Source organism: Leptinotarsa decemlineata, unplaced genomic scaffold, assembly GCF_025532065.1.
Source record: "Leptinotarsa decemlineata unplaced genomic scaffold, Ldec_3_MD MMD2_tig00000035_RagTag_RagTag, whole genome shotgun sequence".
Classification (NCBI taxonomy): domain Eukaryota; kingdom Metazoa; phylum Arthropoda; class Insecta; order Coleoptera; family Chrysomelidae; genus Leptinotarsa; species Leptinotarsa decemlineata.
In genome coordinates, this window is record NW_027412540.1 from 14,858,946 (window position 1) to 14,881,098 (window position 22,153).

General features: G+C 34.2%; 1 protein-coding gene and 1 long non-coding RNA gene across 2 annotated transcripts in view; both read right to left on the reverse strand.

Annotated features, from left to right (window-relative positions):
- The window catches only part of LOC141481028 (uncharacterized), a 338,121-nt gene that overhangs the window by 182,254 nt on the left and 133,714 nt on the right, over positions 1-22,153 (reverse strand). The window lies entirely within an intron of this gene.
- LOC141481026 (uncharacterized) lies at positions 533-1,999 on the reverse strand. The gene is made up of 3 exons (XM_074171939.1): positions 1,538-1,999; positions 1,257-1,478; positions 533-1,199 (listed from the first exon to the last, which is right to left on the reverse strand). Exons 1-3 carry the CDS (start codon positions 1,706-1,708, stop codon positions 954-956), a joined length of 639 nt encoding a protein of 212 aa, XP_074028040.1. The 5' UTR covers positions 1,709-1,999; the 3' UTR covers positions 533-953.

Below are 22,153 nucleotides of genomic sequence, written 5' to 3' on the forward strand. Positions count from 1 at the left end.
TTGATGTTCTGGGGCATATACAAAATTTGATGCATTTTTTGTCGATAGCAGAAAATCGCGAAACATGCAAAACACTTCTAACTTTTATGCCGCTCACCAAAGAACTAAACAAGGTAAACAGCTGAACCTATGAGCAAATGTTCGTAACGAATGAACCAACATGAAAAAGAATGAAAAATCGCTAATCGAATGTAGTAGCCCGCTTCAATTTGCTTCCGAATCCACCACATTTTCCAGATCTCCGACCTCAAGAGAATGCTCGCTGGCAAAAAAATTTGCGCCGATAAAGTGGTAATCGTCGAAACTGAGGCCCAACTTGAGGCCAGAGACAAATCCTACTGTAAAAATGTTATCGAAAATACGCTATAATCGTTGTACTGCCTTCGAAGACAATAATATCTTTATTTCTGACCGGGATATTATAAGCTTATATCGTCAAAGTTACGCTATCAATAAAGAGGGTCATAACTCCCTTGGGACATTATAGATTTTATAATTCCCTCTACCTTTCACAAGTAAAAATAAATAGAAATTAAAACTGAACCATATTTTATTTATTCACGTCATTACAAATAATAAATGTACAATTTTGAAATGTTCCCTGAAAATTACTTCCGCCACTGGAAACAATTTCTTCTTTTGTATGGCTGGAGCTTCTGTTCACTACAGTCGAGGTACCTGCCTCTTCTGATGACAAAGTAGACAACATACGCGCCGTTTTATTTCTCAATTCGATGCTATCCTCCAAATACCCCTCCGCCACCGTGGAACTTTTCCAACCTCCGTGTCTTTTTAAGTTAGTCATAGTTGCTCCTGCATTGGCTAGAGCAGTAGCAGAAGTGCGACGAAGGCAATGTTCCGTATAGGAAGATGAGTGTGGCAATCCTAAATACATTGCGATTTTGCTGGGGATTTTCCCAAACATGTTTTTTCCAATTGGCTGAGATGTACATTTATTTTGTCGGAAGCTCAAAAAAAAATCGTTCAATACCTTTAGGACGCAAAGACATATAAAGTCTTAATAAAGGCAAAGCGGAGAACTCTTTTTCATTCACAACTGTAAATTTCTTCGATACACCAGTTTTACTTTCCGGTACGTTCACTACCATAACGGAATCCCGGTCCTCTATATCCGATATCTTCATATTCAAAAGTTCCTGACTTCTGCATCCTCCAAAATAACCCATAATCAAAACAACCTATAACAAAAAAAAGGAAATAAATACACACAAAAAGGAAAATAAGAAAAAAATTACCTTATGCAATAAATTAATATCATTAGGAGCGTCCTTTAGGAATCTGATAACATCTTTAGGAGATAAAACAGCAGACTTTTTCGGCTTATAACTCTTACTCTTCCGTTTCAAAAAAGCCTGTAGTTCATTGAACTTGGTGATATCTCGTTTCTCATGTATAGTCACCATCGATTTTAGCATTGACCATTTAGTCCATAAAGAATTCGGACTATACGTTTCTGACTGAAACGAATAAACACAATTACTACCAAATCTACCGAAAAACATAGAAAATTCCTTACCAGTTCTTGAAAATATGCCAGAAATACAGTTTCAGTGACATCTTTTGGAATAACATTTTTCCGTGTCAGCCAGTCCAGATATATCTTGTATTCATTTTGGTATACGGCTTCACTTTTCGATGGAACTAATGATTCTCTTGCTTGTTCAGCTTTTTTCAAAATATCCTCCATTATATTTGGGGTAGAAAACACGTTTTCACCGCAAACACAGCTTGATAACAAAGTTCTGTTTATAAACAAGTAACATAGCAACAACCTAGCAACAAGAAAACTCTACTATAATCAACGGTACCTGATTCAAATATACCGGGAAGGTAATGAATTGGTACATTTTTCCGTTTCAAAAATGAACAAAATTTTATTGAAATCGGTCAGAAATAAAATTATCTATGTACCACGGGAATTAATGAGCCTTAATAACCTCAGGCAATTGCTGTCCCTCGGGCCAGAGGCCCTCGGGACGCAAACTATATGCAAGAATAACAATATAAACCATTAACTGATGAGTGAACCAACATGAAAAAATAAAAATATTGCTAATCGAACGTATGTAGTCCGCGAAATTTGAAAATTCTTCTTATTTTTTGAATAGTCATCAATATTTAGAGCGAAATAGACACCATTCTATGGAGTTTGTTATAGAATAGCGTACCATACGAGCACAAAAGATAACTAGAACCTTCCAAAACGATGTGATGATTGATTCTCCTTCCTATTTGAAAATCAAAGGGTAGCGTCTATCTTTTGTGTTGGTGAACTGCCCTTCCGCTAAAAATAAAATTGACACATTTATTCGATTTTTCATAATGACTTCTGAAAGAAAGATCAAGTGTTGGGACTGTTGAGAGGATTTCCAAACTGAATGAATAATTTCCGTAGATACAATTAGTAACGTCGTGAGAGGAACTACTAGAAATGAGTTATTTTTCGAGCTATTTTTACGAACTGAATAAGTAAATCCAAAAACACAGTTCAGGATCAACGAAAATAACATTTCAAAAACACTCGTCACTGCTTCAGATTAATATCTAAAAAACACCATTTCATTTCCATCTCATCTTAAGTTTTGAACTCCAAACCCTTTCCACTGTTGTTTTTTAATTAGCTTTTCCATTATTTTATTTCATCGCAAAGCCGAGCCGAGCCGTAGACTGCCGCAGAGCAACAAATTCTGAGAATTGTCTCGAATTGCCCCCTAGGTGAACGAAGAAATGTATTTTGATTGAAATGTTCATTACGTAGTTTTTAATTAGCGGTTCCAACCGAAATTCCCAGAAAAACAGAGAATGCCTTAGTCTGGTAAGTTTTTATATTCTCAGGTGGATTTACTATTACGACAGCTGGAGCGTTGCTTTGTAATGAGAGTTCAAGAATTTATTATTCATGATGTATTTTTTTACTAAACTCATAAAAAAGTTTTGTGGATTCTTTGAGAAAAGAGTAGTTTTCGAAAAAAAAAATACAATGTATGGTGAATTGTTCAATGAATAAGGTGAACGTTCAAATTTCGCGATTTTTCATCCTTCATTATGTTCGTACACTCGTGAGAATAATAAGGGCAAGCGCACACTATAGACTTTTTATCAGCCGATAGTTTAGTCTGGTTGGGTTGGGTGGAGGCACACTACTCAAACAAAACTGTTCGGTTCGGTGCGGGTGCGCAGACCACCAACTGAAAAGTCTGAACAGTTGTTTAGATATATTATATTTTGACGCATTGTATTGGAAGTATTGAAGAATGTTATCGGGGAAAGCTATTATATTAACATCGGAATATTTTTGGGAAAGAAAGTTTTTGGCTTTCTACTACTCCATCTTGTTACAAAAATAAAAAAGGGATGAGGGAATCTTCCAAAGAAAGGAAGGAAGTAATCAATTCGAAAATAAGTAACTCTATACATGGATGTGTAGATCATGCAAAGAAGTAACTTTCAGACACAAACATACATGATCTACACATCCATGTTTAGAGTTACTTATTTTCGAATTGATTACTTCCTTCCTTTCTTAGGGAGATTCCCTCCTCCCTTTTTTTTGTAACAAGATGGAGTAGTAGAAAGCCAAAACTTTCTTTCCCAAAAATCAACCACTCCTGAAAAATATAACCCCTTCAATTCAAATCGGAATATTCTTTAAATGCTTCATTATACAGGGTGTCCCTGGACTTCCTCTTTTCCTCTCGGGAATGTACAGATGGGGTCAAAATATCACCAGTACTTCATATAACTTTTTTTCCTAAAAGTCTTCGTAACCAAGTTACGGGCCCTCGGAGTTACAAAATGAAAAATGTTTTTCTTTGATAACTTTTCAAGTGACTATTCAAAATCATCCAAATTTTGGTAATTGACTAAACAAATGAATACCGTCGATGAGCTTTCATGCAGGAGTCAGTTGTTTTGCTACAAAGTCAGGAACGGACTACCCCCGATGGTCCACACCCCAAAACTTTGAAATGACAGATATTTTTCAATATTTTTCAACAAAATAAGGTTACTTGGACAATTTTATGAATAAAAGTACTCGTGTGGAAAGTCGATCGGAGCAACGAGTCTTGATAAAAATGTAGTTCTACTCGACGACATCAAACCCGCTCGTCCACCATTATTTGAAATGAATAATTATCAAAGCAGAAATAATAATGATAACGTTAATTCAACAACATTTATAACAGGAATAATACAAAGTATGCTAAAATGAAGTCGTAAACAAAAAGTGCAGTACCTATATGGAAGTTTAAGTCACAATTGTGATAGCAGATATTTTTTCAAAAGAAATATCAAGTTCTGTAGATTCGTGGTGTTTTTAAACTAACAAGCTACTCTACTATGAAATATCGAATTAATTCCATATTTTGTATGTACATAATACGTGTGGAATAATCACGTTTCGTGTTGATCAGTTATCTGAATCTCATGAAACTCAACATTCGAATGTTTCAAATTCTTCTTCACAGCTAAACTGTTGAGGAGTTTCACTGATAATTATAATTTTATGGGAGAAATTCTTTAACACGAATCTAAATTTAGCTGAAAAAACGCACATCGGAAAAAATATTTACTATACTAATAAAAAGCAAACGAATGAACTACAAAAACGGCTGCACATGATCAGGTGAAGAATATCCAGGGAATAATTATGTTCCATTTCTTTCACAGATGTTGACAAAAAAACCTTTTAGAAAGTTTTGATAAAAAAATGAGAAACTGGAATGCGATTTTGTTTTGTTGAGTGGTGCGTTGTCATATGACTATCATTGTATTGTCAATATTCTTGAGTTTCGTTAGTTAAACGTGTTTGCATTATAAAAATTCGTTATGAACATTTTACCTATCATTTCCATTTTCCTTAAAAACTAATATTTTCGAATAATGGTAGACATCTCAGGATAAATGTTGTTGAATTAACGTTATCATTATTATTTCTGCTTTGATAATTATTCATTTCAAATAATGGATGACGAGCGGGTTTGATGTCGTCGAGTGAAACTACATTTTTATCAAGACTCGTTGCTCCGATCGACTTTCCACACGAGTACTTTTATTCATAAAATTGTCCAAGTAACCTTAATTTGTTGAAAAATATTGATAAATATGTCATTTCAAAGTTTTGGGGTGTGGACCATCGGGAGTAGTCCGTTCCTGACTTTGTAGCAAAACAACTGACTCCTGCATGAAAGCTCATCGAAGGAATTCATTTGTTTAGTCAATTACCAAAATTTGGATGATTTTGAATATTCACTTGAAAAGTTATCAAAGAAAAACATTTTTCATTTTGTAACTTCGAGGGCCCGTTACTTGGTAACGAAGGATTTTAGGAAAAAAAGTTATATGAAGTACTGGTGATATTTTGACCCCATCTATACATTCCCGAGAGGAAAAGAGGAAGTCCAGGGACACCCTGTATAATGCAGGTCGCTTTTCAACTTCCGCAATTAAATTTTCTACTCAACGTACGGCAGTATTCGACATAATTACGAAAAAAAATATGTAATGAAAACGCAAATATATTCAAAGATAAAGTAGGTACTAGATAATATTTGATATCAGATATCAACAATGGAATGTAGAGTGGGGAGTCTGCAGGCACCGACTGTTTAGTTGGTGAGTCTGTACACTCTCACAAACACACAGTCTGATTAGAACTCGGCCGATAGTTGTCCAACTTTGTAATTGAATCAGAATTGGAAAGCCTATTCAACTTGTTTCTGATTATTCAGTCGGCCGACTGGAATCGCTTAGATGTGCGGACTCACATTACGATTCTATACTAATATTAAGGTGAACTAGTAATAAGGTGTAGATCATGCAAAGAAGTAACTTTCAGACACAAACATGCATGATCTACACATCCATGTATAGAGTTACTTATTTTCGAATTGATTACTTCCTTCCTTTCTTAGGGAGATTCCCTCATCCCTTTTTTTTGTAACAAGATGGAGTAGTAGAAAGCCAAAACTTTCTTTCCCAAAAATCAATCACTCCTAAAAAATATAACCCCTTCAATTCAAATCGGAATATTCTTTAAATGCTTCATTATATAATGCAGGTCGCTTTTCAACTTCCTCAATTAAATTTTCTACTCAACGTTCGGCAGTATTCGACATAATTACGAAAAAAAATATGTAATGAAAACGTAAATATATTCAAAGATAAAGTAGGTACTAGATAATATTTGATATGGTTTTTATGGAGATTCTGTGAAACGTGTTCTTCCTTACGAATCAGTAGAGAGTTGTCCTAAAAATCTAGAGAAGAAAATTGGATTGGATAATTTAGGAAACACTTACATGAATAGCATTTTACAAGTGTTGTTCATGACGAAGAATTTCAAGAACGAAGTTTTAATAATGAACGAGAACGAGAATTTTTCCTGCTTATTCATCAAACTCAAACAACTGTTCATGCAGCTGCAGTTTCGTAAGAAGGTATCATCTTTCCCTCCAACCGATTTCCTGAAGTCTTTGAAGTCCACTAAATACTCGTTAGGACAACAAGAGGATTGTTCCGAATTCTTGGGGTTCTTGTTGAATACTCTTCGTGAGCAAAACAATAGCAAAATCATAACTCCCAGCCGCTCTGGACTGAATGATTCCGTACAACCCATCTCGTCTTGTGTTTGTAAATCTTTTGCTGGAAAAATCCTCACTTGTTTACTTTGTGGTAAATGTTCAAGAAGAACTGAAAACTTATGTGAATTTCTGGAACTTCATCTAGCTTTTCCTAATACGACTAATTACCAGTCCGTGCAAAGCTTATTGTTAAATCATCTGAAAATGGAATTTTTAACAGGCGATGATCGACTGTATTGTCAAACATGCGCCAAACTAACTGACTGTTATAAGGAAACAAGTATATCTGAGGCACCAGTCAATCTAATAATTACACTGATGATTTTCAAACAAGACTCAACCTCTAACGGAAGCAAGAAACTCTTTGGAAGGTTCGAAATAGATGAACATTTCAACCTAGCAGACCACTGTTATAATATTCATGCAGTCATTGTTCACTGTGGTTCTGGCGTTGAATGTGGTCATTATTACGCCTTGGTCAAAGAAGAAACGGCCTGGTATAAGTTTGACGATAGTCGTGTCACGAAGTGTTCTGGTGATGCATTGAATTTATTGGAGCCTCTGGAGACACCTTACATTTTGTTATATGACAGAGAGGACATTGTTAGATCAAGATCTTCAGATGATGTGGTGCTGCAGGTTTTTCCGGGTTTTCCTGCAGCTGAAAAAGCAAATGCGCCACTGGAATCAATGAAGTCGCCCCGGAGCGCCAATTAATTTTTATTGTTGTATTTATTTTATTTTTATCGTTGTTTTAACATATTGTAATAACCAACAATTTGATATCAGATATCAACAATGGAATGTAGAGTGGGGAGTCTGCAGGCACCGACTGTTCAGTTGGTGAGTCTGTGCACTCTCATAAACACACAGTCTGATTAGAACTCGGCCGATAGTTGCCCAACTTTGTAATTGAATCAGAATTGGAAAGCCTATTCAACTTGTTTCTGATTATTCAGTCGGCCGACTGGAATCGCTTAGATGTGCGGACGCACATTACGATTTTATACTAATAAGCATCCAACTAAACTATCGGCCGATAAAAAGTCTGTAGTGTGCGCTTGTCCTAAAAGTTAGACGTATTTGCGTGTTCAGCGATTTCGTGCTATCGACAAAAAATGCATAAAATTTTGTGGATCACTATTAGGGGAGTTTCAGAGGATGTCGGCATATCCTTTGGCTCATGCCATGCAATTTTTTCGGAAATTTTGGGCATGAGCCGTGTGGCAGCTAATTTCGTTAAAAAATTGCTGAATTTTCAACAAAAAAAACCGTCGAATGAGCATCGCCAGAAATTTTTTGAAGACGTCAACAACCATTCGCTCAAATGGCTCACAAATACTGACGAATCATGGGTATATGGTAACCACATTAAAACCAAAACCCTGTGAGTGCGGAAAATTCTATATCAGTGAATCTAAAAGGCCATTGAATGTTGGCAATGCCGATCTCAAGAAATACACACAGCGAGGGGAAACCCGCAAATCAGGAATAGCAGAGCATGTTTGAACCCATCAACATAACATCGAGTGGTCCCAAGCTGAGATCATACACAGAGAGGAACATTGGTTCAGGAGGAAATTCAAAGAAGCCGCATACATGTTGTCCAACAATGTAGTCAGCCAAGCTAGCGTAGAGATACGCAACATATGGAAACCCATAATTGAGGGGAAAAAATGGCCAACTCCCGCCAAACAGTCATCTCCCACTATACCAGTGAAGCGGAAAAAAGGAAAGCGGAGGTAAGCGAAGATACTCATGGCCCATAAATAGTCATCTCTCAGAGGAATTAGTCCAGTCATCACCCAAAGACGATTGTGGATACTAACAATCGAAACGTCGTGAAGTAACTTGACTTGAAATCTCTTAACTTTATTATTTTTATGTTTTGTTCTATTTTTACTTGTATTTTATTTCACTATTATTTCATTTCAGGTTTTTTGCTTGATATAATGTTTTTTGTCAGTTATTCATTTTTAATTCTTCTTTTTTTGTTCTTTCAGGGATTTCAAATCCTTTTATATAATGGAAGTGTGAACTAATGAAATTCATAAAAACGAAAGTCCAATCGTCCCAGTGGAAGGGCTCAGGAGAGCTAAGACCAAACAAGCACACCAAATTCGATCAACTATCAAGTTTTTGCTCACTGTTTTCTTCGATGATTGTGGCGTAGTGCACCAGGTGTTTTTGCCACATTGTCGTAAGTTCAACAAGGAGTAAGTATCATCTTGAAGTAATACGCTGCTCGCGAAAAGCAATACGAAAAAAATGTCCGGTATTGTTTGTTCGAAATTTTTTGTCAAAAACAACATCGTGATCATGCCTCAGACACCGTTTTCACCAGATTTGTCTACCTGTGACTTTTTTCTAATGTCAGAGACCAATGAAAGGACGGCGTTTTGTGACGATTGAGGAGATAAAAATAGCTGAGAGAGCTAACAACATACCACATATCAGAACTACTTCGATGGGGGCCAGAACTGGAGAATACGGTGGATGAGGAAGCCCAATTCATGCAATTTTGCCATGGTTTTCATTTATATGTGACGCTTTGCATTGCCTTGAAGAGATAGCACTTTCTTTTTCTTTAAATGTGGCCGTTTTGCGGCGATATTATCCTTCAAATAAATTATGCTATGTTATAGCCGGTTAACTACGAACATAGTAACGATCGTAGCGATCCCGCAGTGATAATAAAAACTATTGTCATCGAAGTTCTTTTGAAGCATCGGCCACTTATTTGCCGGTTGTACTATTACTTGAAAAATCGATCAGAGGTCAGAAGTCCGTCATCGAAATGTATGGATTGTAGTTATTTTGTTGGTGTTTGGGTGAAACTGCAATGATGTAGATTATAATATTTCGACGGTGATTTGATAGTATATAATTCCAATAATTTTTATATATTGCAATAGTGAAAGTGTCCACTACTCACTCAGCATTTTATTGAAATGAATAACTCCTAGTGTTTAAAATTAGTCTTCGATAGAGAGTATTAAAAAGTACCAATTAGCACTGTAGGACTAGCGTAGAACCAAATGTAACATGATAAATTCCTGAATGTTCATGATTATTCGACTCAGAAGATGATACATAATGCAAAAATAGTTACCAAAGGCATCCAACTCTTGCTGAAGAGTGTTGTGAATGGAGAGAAGAAGAAGGATACAAAAACGTACTCATACAATCTATAAGGTTATGGTTTTTATTGAACAAACTGTGTATCTGCCCAATTTTATAGGCAACTGAGATTATATAATAATAAAAATGTCATCATAAACAACCCGAGCAAATAATATATATCTAATTCATGATTAAACTGATACTCTGATAATCACGCTATAAAAGGCGAGAATAAAAACCAGTCACTGGGTACATTAATAAACGACATTACTGTCAACGTTTGACAAGTCGTTTCCTTCTCGACTGACAACTTTTTACGCTCTTAATGCCGCTGGAACATAATTATTAACACGATTGCTCCCAAATTATTCCTTGGTGCGGTCAAGTCGTCAAACGAATGTTTATCACACTCCAAGGCCTGATTGATTGACAGGCTGGCAATTCGATATTCGATTCCGCAATGCACACACTGTCTCTTGCAGATGTGTGGTAACCCATGTGAATTAGACAAAAGATACTCCTTATTAGCACAGTTTGAATACTGATTTTAAAGATGTAATGAGGTTGTTTTCAGTGGCGGGTGTTTTCCGAAAATATTTTTGTGTTTGATGGTGAGTTGAAATAATTAGACAACTGGATGATAAATTTCTGCGGAATGAAACTATTGCTAGGACATCTTCAGGATTTCAAGCATACAACGTTCAAACTATGAATTCTTTGAAATATTTTTTTGTGGAGGATTCGATTCGTTCTACTGTTTTTTTGGGTTTATAACCTACAATCTGTAAAGAAAACTAAAGCTGAATTAATGAAGTGCTGCTGCTGAAGTGTAACAAAGGCAAACTGAAAAGATTACCCGAAAAATTTCTGCGTAGTATAAAACACTGAAAAGTCCAATCAGTCAGCAACTTGTATTCATAAATTTTGCCTACAAATTGAAGAAATCAAATGAAAAATTTAATGATGATACTTAGCTTTGTTAAGTAGTCACCGTTTCGGAAAACAATTCTTTTTCGTTTTCAAAACCTCAAATTCACCTCAAAGTGTCATAGCTCTAATTCCTTTTGACACAAGTGAAAAGAATGAAATTTCTCAGATAATGAACCCTTTCGCAACAAGATTGTGTTGAAATTTCGATCATACTCAGACTTGCTACAAGTCAGTTATTAATATTTGATTCAGCAGATTCTCTATCGATTAGGCTTCAATTTATTTCTCTGGTTGTGGAAGGTTAGGTATAAGCCTAAAGAAAACAGTAGAAAATGTTCAAACTATAATAGCCTAGGTGGAAGATTTTTTCTCAAGAAACACCAAAAAAGATTCGTTGACAGCTCATAATTCTTCTTTGTGCACTTCTGTGCACATTGTGTTGAATTTTCAACCATCTTCAGACTTGTTACAGATTAGGTCCGGATATCAAAAATAAATTTATTTTTTTTAAGTAAGTCACACCAAATGAATAAATAATTATTTCAGTTATCTTATACTAATATGAGTACCTGAATCCACACAACTCTATACAGATCATGAGAAATGCGCACATCTTCTTCATCTTCTACTGAAAATAACTTCATTAGCGAAACGCGTATGTGAAGGCAGTGTTCCATTTTCTTATGTGGAGAAATCGATGGACAACAGAATAGAATAATTCGCATGGAGTATGGTTACATGGCGCCAAGGAGGCACTTTTTATATTTGTTTTGTTTTTCGTTAATATTTGCTTCGTAGTAAAAATTCTTGTTTAAATTTCCAGAGTGGGTTAATTTGCTCTGGCCGGCGAGTAGAACAAATATTTGAATGTTTCGTAACGGATTTGATTCGCGGTAACGCGTATTATTTGACCGGTTGTCATGTGCTGACCATTACAATACGATTCGGTGAAATCATCATGAGCATTTGTTTTTGAGAAATGTGCCAAGCGATCTGTACTGCCAATTGTGGTTTCGACATAACAATGATATTACAAATATACCCGTTTACCTGACATTGTGTCATTCAGAAATGTAATTGTTTTTCGAGAATTATATTATAGTGGAACTGGAAATGGAAATGAAGTCTGTAACCGAAACAATAAAGAATTTATAAGATACTATAACTTTTTCATTATGGAACTATAAAGAATTGAGCATAAACATTGCATGATATGAGATATCAGTAAAAACATCAATGTTGGTCAGTACTAAATGAAGGCAAAGAGGCCTGATACTTTAACTGACGAAAACCCAAAACAAATCATCAACTGATACTACTCCTTGGATGGAAGCTGCACACTCGCTTATGATTAAAAGAAGATGAGAAGATGAGTATGCAGGTTCAAAAAAACGAAAGACAAACCGTTCAAATGGGCTCATTCAGGCTAATTTAGTTTTTTCTTGAAAATTATATATTATAAAAGTGAATCATCTCCCAAGCGTCCCACAAAATTTTCCGGTTTTTATGTCAATTACCAACTGAGCAAGGGTAATTGAAAATGTGAGATCGCCCGCGGTACATCCTGACATCACACCAGGCAACGAGCTTCGAGCGGTGGCAACCGGGCCTATAGTTGGAGATTATGAATCGCTGCCATCGTCGGATTTTGTTTCATTTGCTGACTGGTTTGGTACATATTCACGCAGTCGATACACTAGTAAACAACAACACACAACTTGCTCTCTACGGCTTTCGCACACGTATTTCGCTTATCTGCCAGCACTCCCTTGTCGCCGAGTTGACTGATATCTTGACCACAATCAACTATTAATTTGAGGGAGAAGATAATGAGTGAAAATTCAGATTTTTTGCAAATGTACTATTTGAAACATAAACTATCAGATGGAGTAGTAGAAAGTCAAAAACTTTCTTTCCCAAAAAATTAATCACTCCTAAAAATATAACCCCTTCAATTCAAATAAACTTTCAAATAATGAAATGAAAAAATCGTTAAATGAGCCCATTCTGGCATTAGTTGTCGTGCTATTGTGATATTTTGGAGAACCTGTCTCTCAAATTGGATATTACCAGGTACCAACTTTAGCTTCAATTTTCTGGAAGGATATAATGCAGGTCGTTTAAAAAGAATATATGCACAATTGGAACTAGATGAAACGAGCCATAAAAGGTACCGAATGTAATCAGTCACTCGTATAGGTCTAAAAATTCAGACCGTTGTGAAATGAAGGTTTGGGGAATCTTCTTGAGCTCAGATACCGATGTCAGCCTGATCCAGGCATCTAACATATTATTATGGCCAAAAAGAAATATATCGAGATCATACTTTTGATAATATAACTTCAATCACCTAAACAATTTTCGAAATGACAATTCTAGTGCTCACATTTAGAAGAGCTAAGCTTTTCGAAAGGCGTGAACGCAGGTATGCACGTTGGTCATCTCTCAACAGTCGTGTATTGCTCCACTATATGTTCAAGGTCTGTTTTTCCGTCAAACAGCTGTCGCACCTCTACGAACGGCAACTATCAAAAGTCGAAACTTGTGCGAGCGATGCGAGCAAAGGACTAACGAGGCCTTAGCTAGCTGAACAGACTACCTTTTTTATAACAATTTTACTAATATGTCCTTCCACAAGTACATACACCGGGTGCAAACACCTCACCTACAGTCTCATCATTTTCCCATCTCAACGAACCACACATCTTTCTACGCGAGCTCATCGCTGATCTCATCAACATTCTCATCAACTAGCCAGTCATCCTCGTATCCATTTTCTACTTCAGACGGGAAAAATGGTGATTTGAACTCGCCGTCAAATTTTTTGTTAATTTCTGACTTCATTTACATCAGAAACTTAAAAAAATACTTTGAAATTTCATCGAATTGAATGAAATACCAGAAACAATGATTGTTCTGATTCATGAATGAATATATATATATGTGAATATATATATATATATATATATATATATATATATATATATATATATATATATATATATATATAGAGGAGAAGGTAATCGTTGCTGACTAGTTAGGAATGGAACCAACAAATAATGGGGCTAAGCAGCAAATGAAAGAGTACTCTTGGACAAACTTTAAAGAGTACTCTTTCATTTGCTGCTTAGCCCCATTATTTGTTGGTTCCATATATATATATATACATATATATATATATATATATATATATATATATATATATATATATATATATATATATATATATATATATATATACAAACTTTCACCCTAACTTTTGATACCACCTTTTCATCATAACTAGGGAGTTTCTTGCAAATGATACAGTAAAGTTGTTTCTGCTTCCCTTAGTTTTTGTTTCACCTCCCATATTACAATTTTCAAAATAATTTTCTCAATGAAATTGTAGCAGATGTATTAGTGTAATTTATCATTTATTGCAAATGTGTCATAATGCAGGAGACATTTTCAATGATCGGGATGTAATAATATCAAGACAGACAATGCAACCTTTCGGCTTCGATAAGTTTTTTGGGAGTTAAAGTGGACACCAATATGTCTTGGAACAGTCATGTCGCTGGAATTGCAAAGGCTGCTTCTCAGAAGCTTGGAACACTGTTTCGAACCGGAAAACTGTACACCCCTCAGAAACTTTTAATGCTTTATAAAGCTCAGATCAGACCTTCTTTGGAGTATTGTTCTCCTGAATGGAGCTCCGCCTCTAAGCATACCCTGAAACTGCTGGATTTCATCCAGAAAAGAGAAATCAGCCTGACTGGAAACGCGAACATCACGCGCAACCTTGATAGCCTGGACCATCCAAGAAAGGTTGGAGGTTTTCTTCTAAAAAAAATGAAACAATATATAAACAATATTTAATATTCCGATATGTAACCTAAGCTAGCTGACAAAATGTACTGAAATGAAAAATATATCATTATTACATTACAAGTTATTCCAAGCCCTATGTCTCGACATGCTAGACTACTGCGGATATTTGATAGAGCAACAATTTGATTGCAAGGTTATTGCAAATTTTTTGCAAATTAAATTAGAAATTAGAAAATCAAACATATGAGATAGATACTTTTTTCGAGTGCTGGCACTTGAAAATGCATAACAAATTCGAATAAAAAAAACGTTATTGCCAGATTATCACTTATCACAATTGAACACTATTGTTCAGTCAAACACCTGTAATACTTTCCTGAACTCAAACTGAGGTATTATTAAAATCTGATCGGTACATACTTTCGATTTCGTTATTTTTTTTAATTAATTTCGGTGACAGACTTATTGTACACCGCAAGTTTTTCATTATTTCTCCAGTTATTTTTACTAAATTCGAAATATTGAATATGCTTACGAAGAAGCACTTTTTGACGTAAAGGGAGATTCATTTTAACTTTTTGTTTTTCCGGAAATAATCACACAACATCCTGCATACCATCAAGATAATACCTCATAGCTGATATTTGAATTATAGATTGGAACATATGGATGTCAGGTGGCCTGCAAGATCACCCAACTGAACCCCCATAGACCTTTTTAAGATCCTTGCGGATTAATCGGGAGAGTTGCCATGGAACAATGGACCAACTTTGGACGTTTCGATGAACTGTTATTGTTAGTTAGTCATTGAATACATCGTTGGAGACCGCATTGATAACAGAAATGAGTTGTTTGAAGGGGTTGAGTCGAGTGATCTTACAGGCCACCATAATTCAAATATAAATTATGGGGTAACAACGAATTCAGAAGATTATGCAGATTTCAAAAATGTAATAGTATACAGGGAGTTTCATTTAAAAATCGAAATTTCATGTCATTTTCGCAAAAACCGAAAGTTGGAAAAATCTCCCGTTACGTTAAAATAGTCTTTTTGTAAGATATTCAGTTACTTCGAATTTCTTGAAAATAGCCCAAAAAAATAAAGGAAAAAATTAGTGTACCATGAGTCTGTGTATTTCATATTATTGAGTTTATACATACTTTCAGAAGTCGATTTATTTTTTATAAACTCTTCATTACCACATTTTTGTAAGGTCGTATCGTTATTATATGAGATGTATATGACCCTTTGTTGCATTGCCTGCAGTTGAGGTCTCCTTTGTACAGACCTATTTTGTTCAGATGTCCTCCCGAAGAACATTGTCGAGTAAAGCCCTGAAATTGTTCTGAACCGTTCAATGCTTCGTTCAAGCAGTTCTTCAGTTCTCTTCTTGGACGATTCCTTAATAAACGTTTTCCCAGTACTTTCTATGTTTCTGGCGAATTTTTGGAGGTTCTTTTTTTTCTGATAAAAGACCAATGTGGCTATTTTCTGGGCAAGATATGATATCGAAGTTTCGTGTTCATCACAATCATGAAATTTGATTTATGTTTCGTTCTAATCGGAGAAGCGAAAGATTCGAAAAATTAATGAAAAAACTTGATGTGAGAGTAGACAGTTTAAATTTGAAAAAGAGGTATAAAAAATCAGAAACTGAACAACGTTTTTCTCTGGCATTTTCCAAAATATCCTAAAAAATATTTTTTGAGAAATTTCGGGAAAAAGTAAAATTTGAGGTTGTTTTTAACTCATTTCATAAGCACAAATGTACTGCGGAATCAAATTTTGAAGTAAACAAGCCAAAATGCAAAATTCTTCCCAATTGAATGAGAAAACTCATTGATCACACGATAAAACTGCAACTCTATTTTTGGCGCTTGTTTCATCAACCCAGAAATCTGTTGAAACATGCTTCGAAAATGTTGTGTAGTTCAGTATTATATCTAGCAGAGATAACCTACCACTAGTGATGCACTGTTTGGAACCTTTGGTGTAGTAATGAATATTACTGGAGTTTTTTCCCAGCATCAAAGCGTTATTTTAACACTTCGACAGGTGTTTCGATCACCAAGTGATCATCTTCAAGAGTAAGATTATTTTCCTCTTGAAGATGATAATGTTTTGGTGTTGGAAAAAAACTCCAGTAATATTCATTTACCTACCACTAAGTAAAATGATTTACTTGAGATTCGCAATAATTTTTTTCTTTCCACTGAATGAACTATATTCAAAAGTTGATTTGTAAAATAAACCGTCCTTTCATATCCTTCTGAATATTATCCGATCTGTTTCAGAGTACAGCAATTCTACAACATCCTACTGAGAAGAACAACCTGTATACATGACTCATATCCATAACGGTGAGGCTTTGATATCTGTAATCCGATTATAATAATAATATATCGAACCTATCAGCACACATAGTTAATTGACATGACTTATCGTGATTGAAATCCGCACCATTATATTTCAACAAAAGATATATACGGTGATAAATTATTTAAATCAACTTTCAGTGAAAGACATTTTTTTTTCGAGAAGTAATATAATTACAAGTCTGATTTCCGAACTTTTAGGACTAAACTTTTTTAGGGTTACGACATAAAAGTTTGGGAAAGAAACGTTTTGGCTTTCTACTTCTCCATCTTGATACAAAAAATGCGGGAATCTTCCGCAGAAAGGAAGGAAGCAATCAATTTCAAAAAATCAACTGTATACAAAGATGTGTAGATCATGCAAAGAAGTAACTATCAGATATAAACTGAAAAAAAACCCACTCGAAACCGCCATTTTCATATAAACATTGAATTATACGTTTATCTTCTGAACATTCAGAGTGGAATCGAATCAGATATAATTTACAGGATTCCTACACAATATAATTTAGACTTGAAATTATTTATTTGTTTGAACGTTTCTGTCCTTAATAAATACATGTGAACGAGGCACACTTGTGAAAGAAATCAGTACGAAAAACTGGGTTAGGGCGTGTTGAGTTTTTGTAAAATTTTTTAGTGAAAATCTCACAATAAAATGTTTTTGGAATACATTTGTAATATATTTGTATTTGTCGAACAGATTAGGTAACATGAGAATTTTTCACCACATTTGTATATGTGTAGTCTTATCAGTTCCTATATATAGCATCAATTTAATAGGTGCATACAGACAAAAAAGGAGTACCCTTCAATAATAACATTATCTATTGCTTGAATATCAACACTCCTGGTTGAATCTACATAAAACTACATACTATGAAAGGATATGGTTGAAGTGAAATTGTTGGCATTTTGAGAGCTAGAAAAATTGTATTCAACAACAAATATATGAAGTATTTCTATGGCACTGACTTTAGGATAAGTGTTACAAAATGAAACAAGAAATGGAGATATTATTGAAATCACTTAAATCTTAAGAATAAAAAAATATTATCATATGTATATTGTGAACGCAATAATAAATCGATATATTTCATTTTTATTGTTTCAATACTAGGTATTGACATTTCACTGATTATTTAACGCATTAATGTATTCATTATCATCTCAAATCGCAATGATTTTCCCACGAATCAGCATTTTTATATTTTGCAATTCCACAATTGTTCTGTTTCATTATTTTTTCGATACTACTTTTTTGTCACAACTAACTTTTCCAAATATTTTGAAAAGTATTATTGTTTTTTATCATAGACAGGATAAATGACAGCCCCGATAGAATTTCGTAGTTTCAAAATTTTTTCTGAATTTTTCAAATCGATAACTAAGTTACTGACACCACTCAAGTTATATAGATAGTTAGTTTTTGTTCGAAAAATGACTGAATATGAATGAGCCTTACTTCACTTGTCACGTGCTATTTTGAAACTGTAAAATTTGCCATTTTTAAGGAAAATTATAAAAATGACTCAGGAAAAAGATGTTCACTTTTGAATTTTCAACTCGATTTAAGGCGCTTTCACCAAATTTCAACTATATAATGTTCAAATTATCCCAATAGAATCATGAATAACTTCATATTTCTGATGAATACGAAACTTACATGCGATAGGTATCTCATTCAGAAAAAAACTTTTATTGATCTATTACCAGAGAAAAAAATACACCTCAAAAAGTTCGTCATTTTTTGATGGAAAGCTCTTCGAATCTCAACTCAATCAGAAACAATGTAGCTCGGATTTGTTTTTGTCGCGAAGACTAATTGGAGGAGCAAATTTGTTTTCCATTAAAAAACCTTCATTTATTATTATCATTTGACCAAATCAATAAATATTGAGATTTATTGAGAGTTTGGTTATTGTGATTTTCAAGTCAAACTATTTTTCAGAAAAAATTATGATTGTATATAAAATTCATTAACCTTTTTTTCAAGTGCCGAGTTTAGGAAAAAGCATTATTCTATAAGATCCAGTCCAAGTGTGGAGATGGACAAAATATAATTGAACTGAAAACAATTTGAGTCTAGTAATTGTTTTCTGTACAAGATAGAGTGAACAGTCTTATGATTATCAGAAATGTGAAAATAGAATCATGTTTCGTTCAGATAAACTGAGCCGAAACTTTGGTGGAGGAAAATAAAATTCAAAACTCTTTCCCTGCGGCAGTTTCAAAATTTCCAGAAACATCCGAATTTTTCGAAAATTTCAAATATGACAGGCCGAATAGCACGTAAAAACTAAAGTTGGGCTTATTTCAGTACTTTTTCAACAAAAAACTAACTGCGAAATCAAACTTCAATTGAAACTATTAATTAAAAAAATCCCTTACGGTGCATATGGATATAAAACGGCCCCGTGAAAACGAGCAAAAAAGTCATTTTGTACAAATATCATGTTAACCATTAAGTATTCGATCGTTATAAATATTCAATTCAAAAAACGCGACACCTACCAATTCAAGAATTAAATATGTGAAAAATGCATAATACAACTATTCTGCATTATTAGAAAAATTTATTCACTAATGTGTTTTTCATAGCCACTTAAACATTTATTTTGGTCATTGTCACTATTTTTCTCGTACAGGCAAACATTTTATTCGTTCGATTGATAAGAAGATTCAAAATTTTGCATTTTGATCATGTTTATGAGGTTTGACTCCAGTAAGCAATCTACAGCTTTGCTGCATAATTGAACACAGGAATGATAGCAAGAGTGGTCTCGGATTATCAAAATTCACTGAAGAAAATCTGAAGAATATTTTTGCATTTTAGATTGGAGAAATTTTAAATGGGATCATTTTGAAGGCTTAATTCAATTGGCATTCTCGCATTTCTGCGATTTGCAGTTATGAATTAATAATACAGGCTGATTCACAGTAGATGGCACATTAGACGTTTCTGGTGAACCAGACATAAGATCACAATATTTTCGACAATGCGGTGTAGCCACTTCGTAGTAGCAACTTTTATTTTTCGAATGGAACACCGTGTATATAATATATATAATATTATTTTTGGAATCTACAACAATTACTCAACAACGTTTCTTGATATTTCCCTATACCTATCTGTTTTCGAAATATGAATTATTTTTAAATTTTTTTTCGAAAGTCATGACCTCTAAAAATGCTGATATCTTTGAGTTGAGGAATATTATGGTACCGAAACATGATTTGGAGTTAGGTGATACTTGTAGGCCACACTTCAGCGTAATCTCCGTTACTTCAATACAGGGTGAAAAAAAATACCGTTTTTTTACTTCTGCTTGAAAAAGTGAATGAAAGTTGATTATTTAAAATGGAAAACCTCTGTATCATTACAAATTCAAAAAGCTAGTAAAATTTTTTTTTCTATGTATGTCATGCGTATCCCTAACTGGTCAAGTTTTTGACTTATGAGCATTCATTTGTGAAAATGTTCTATTCGGTATCTTATAAGCAAGCCATGCTTACTATTTGACAGTAACGTTGTGACATTCTTCTAATAAAACTAACATTTTCCTTACTTCAGGAGTAATAAATACCTCCAAAATGGAAAGACAAAAGTATTCCAACGAGGTCCTTACGAATTTGTTTATTATTTTTGGGCAATGTGATAAAATTATCAGCAGGACACGTAGAAAGTTCATCGAGAGTAATCCCAATCTATCGCAAATGAACCTGAAGAAATTTATACGTATTCAAAACAATTTCAATGCATTTGGTTCAAGTTTAAAAAGATCAAGAAATTTGCCTCGACCCGTAAATTCTGAAGACAACAAGATTTTTGTCTGCATACTTTCAAGCATTTCCTGAGTCATCGATAAGAAGTGCTGAAGAAGATTTAGGTAGAATATATTTTTCGATTCATAGTCTTGCGAAGACATAATATGCGTGATTATATATTCACCACAAGTCGAGTTATGAAACCTACTGACCCTCAACAGAGAGTTGAATTTTGTGAAATGTTGATACTCATTCATGAAGATCCATTTTTTTCAAATAAAATAATTTGGACTGATGAATCGAGATTTTCGAAAGAAGGAATTATCAATAGAAGAAATTATCATTATTGGCCCAGTGAAAATCATCACGTCGCAGAAGCCGGATTTTAAAAAAAATAATTTCAATGTATTCTGCATGTTAATGGACAACAAATTGAGGTATGCGATATAAGAGGAATCCTTAACATCCAGAATCTCCCTGAATATTTTCGATTACCCAAACATTTGAAGATTTGTACCTCAATGAAATCAGATCTCCCACGACGAACGCAGTCAGCACACGCATTTTGAAGTGCTTGGAAGTGAACGACCATCGATTCGAACTTATTTTGAAAGATTCTACATGATTGTTTCACTTTTTCATAATTATTCATATCAATATTTCCACTTTAAATTTTTTTCTTTATTTTTTGAAATTTTCACAAACATATTCAAATTGTTCCAAACTCGCATGAATTCCTTGAGGTTCATTAGCGGTAGACTCGGATACCTTTCGTTGAAATTTCTACTTGTTCTGTTGATCATTATATCACACTGTCCAAAAAAATTCAAAAGAACTTCATTTGAATAGGTTTTTCCATCGTTCTGAAGTGAAGAAAATGTCAATATTATTATGAGAATATCACGTTACTGTCAAATGATAATCAAAGCCTGCTTGCAAAATACCGAATGGGAATACCATTCTGAAGGGACATACCTGTAGATATCAGCATTTTTAAAGGTCATGATTGTATCGTGTACATTTTTTTGAACAATTGCACAAGCTAACGGCAGCTCTTCGTCTGGCGGCACTGGGTCATGGGTTCAAACTACATAAAATGATTTTATTATTATTACTACGTTACCTTTTATTTTTTGATGATTAATTGCCACGGAGCGCCACTGAACTTTTTGGTGTAGTGTAACTCAGAAACCTTTTGAGTACTGAGAGAAAGTAATGACATTAAAGTTTAAAATATCCAATTAAATTATAATAATAACCCAAATACATGACATACAATTAGATGAGTATATACAATGGATAACGAAGTACCTATGAATTTTTTTATACTGATCAGTTTTTAAAGTATTCGGTGTTCAACCGGTTTGATGATACCATCTTATACTATTGATGTAATATAATGGAAATAGGAGAATGATAATGTTTCAATCAGATGATACTCATAAACAGGGGTGCACAAAAGTCCGGAATCAAATTAATATCTTTTTAAGCAGTACTTTAGGAAAAAAACGCTGAAACACGTCAGTTGATTTCACGTT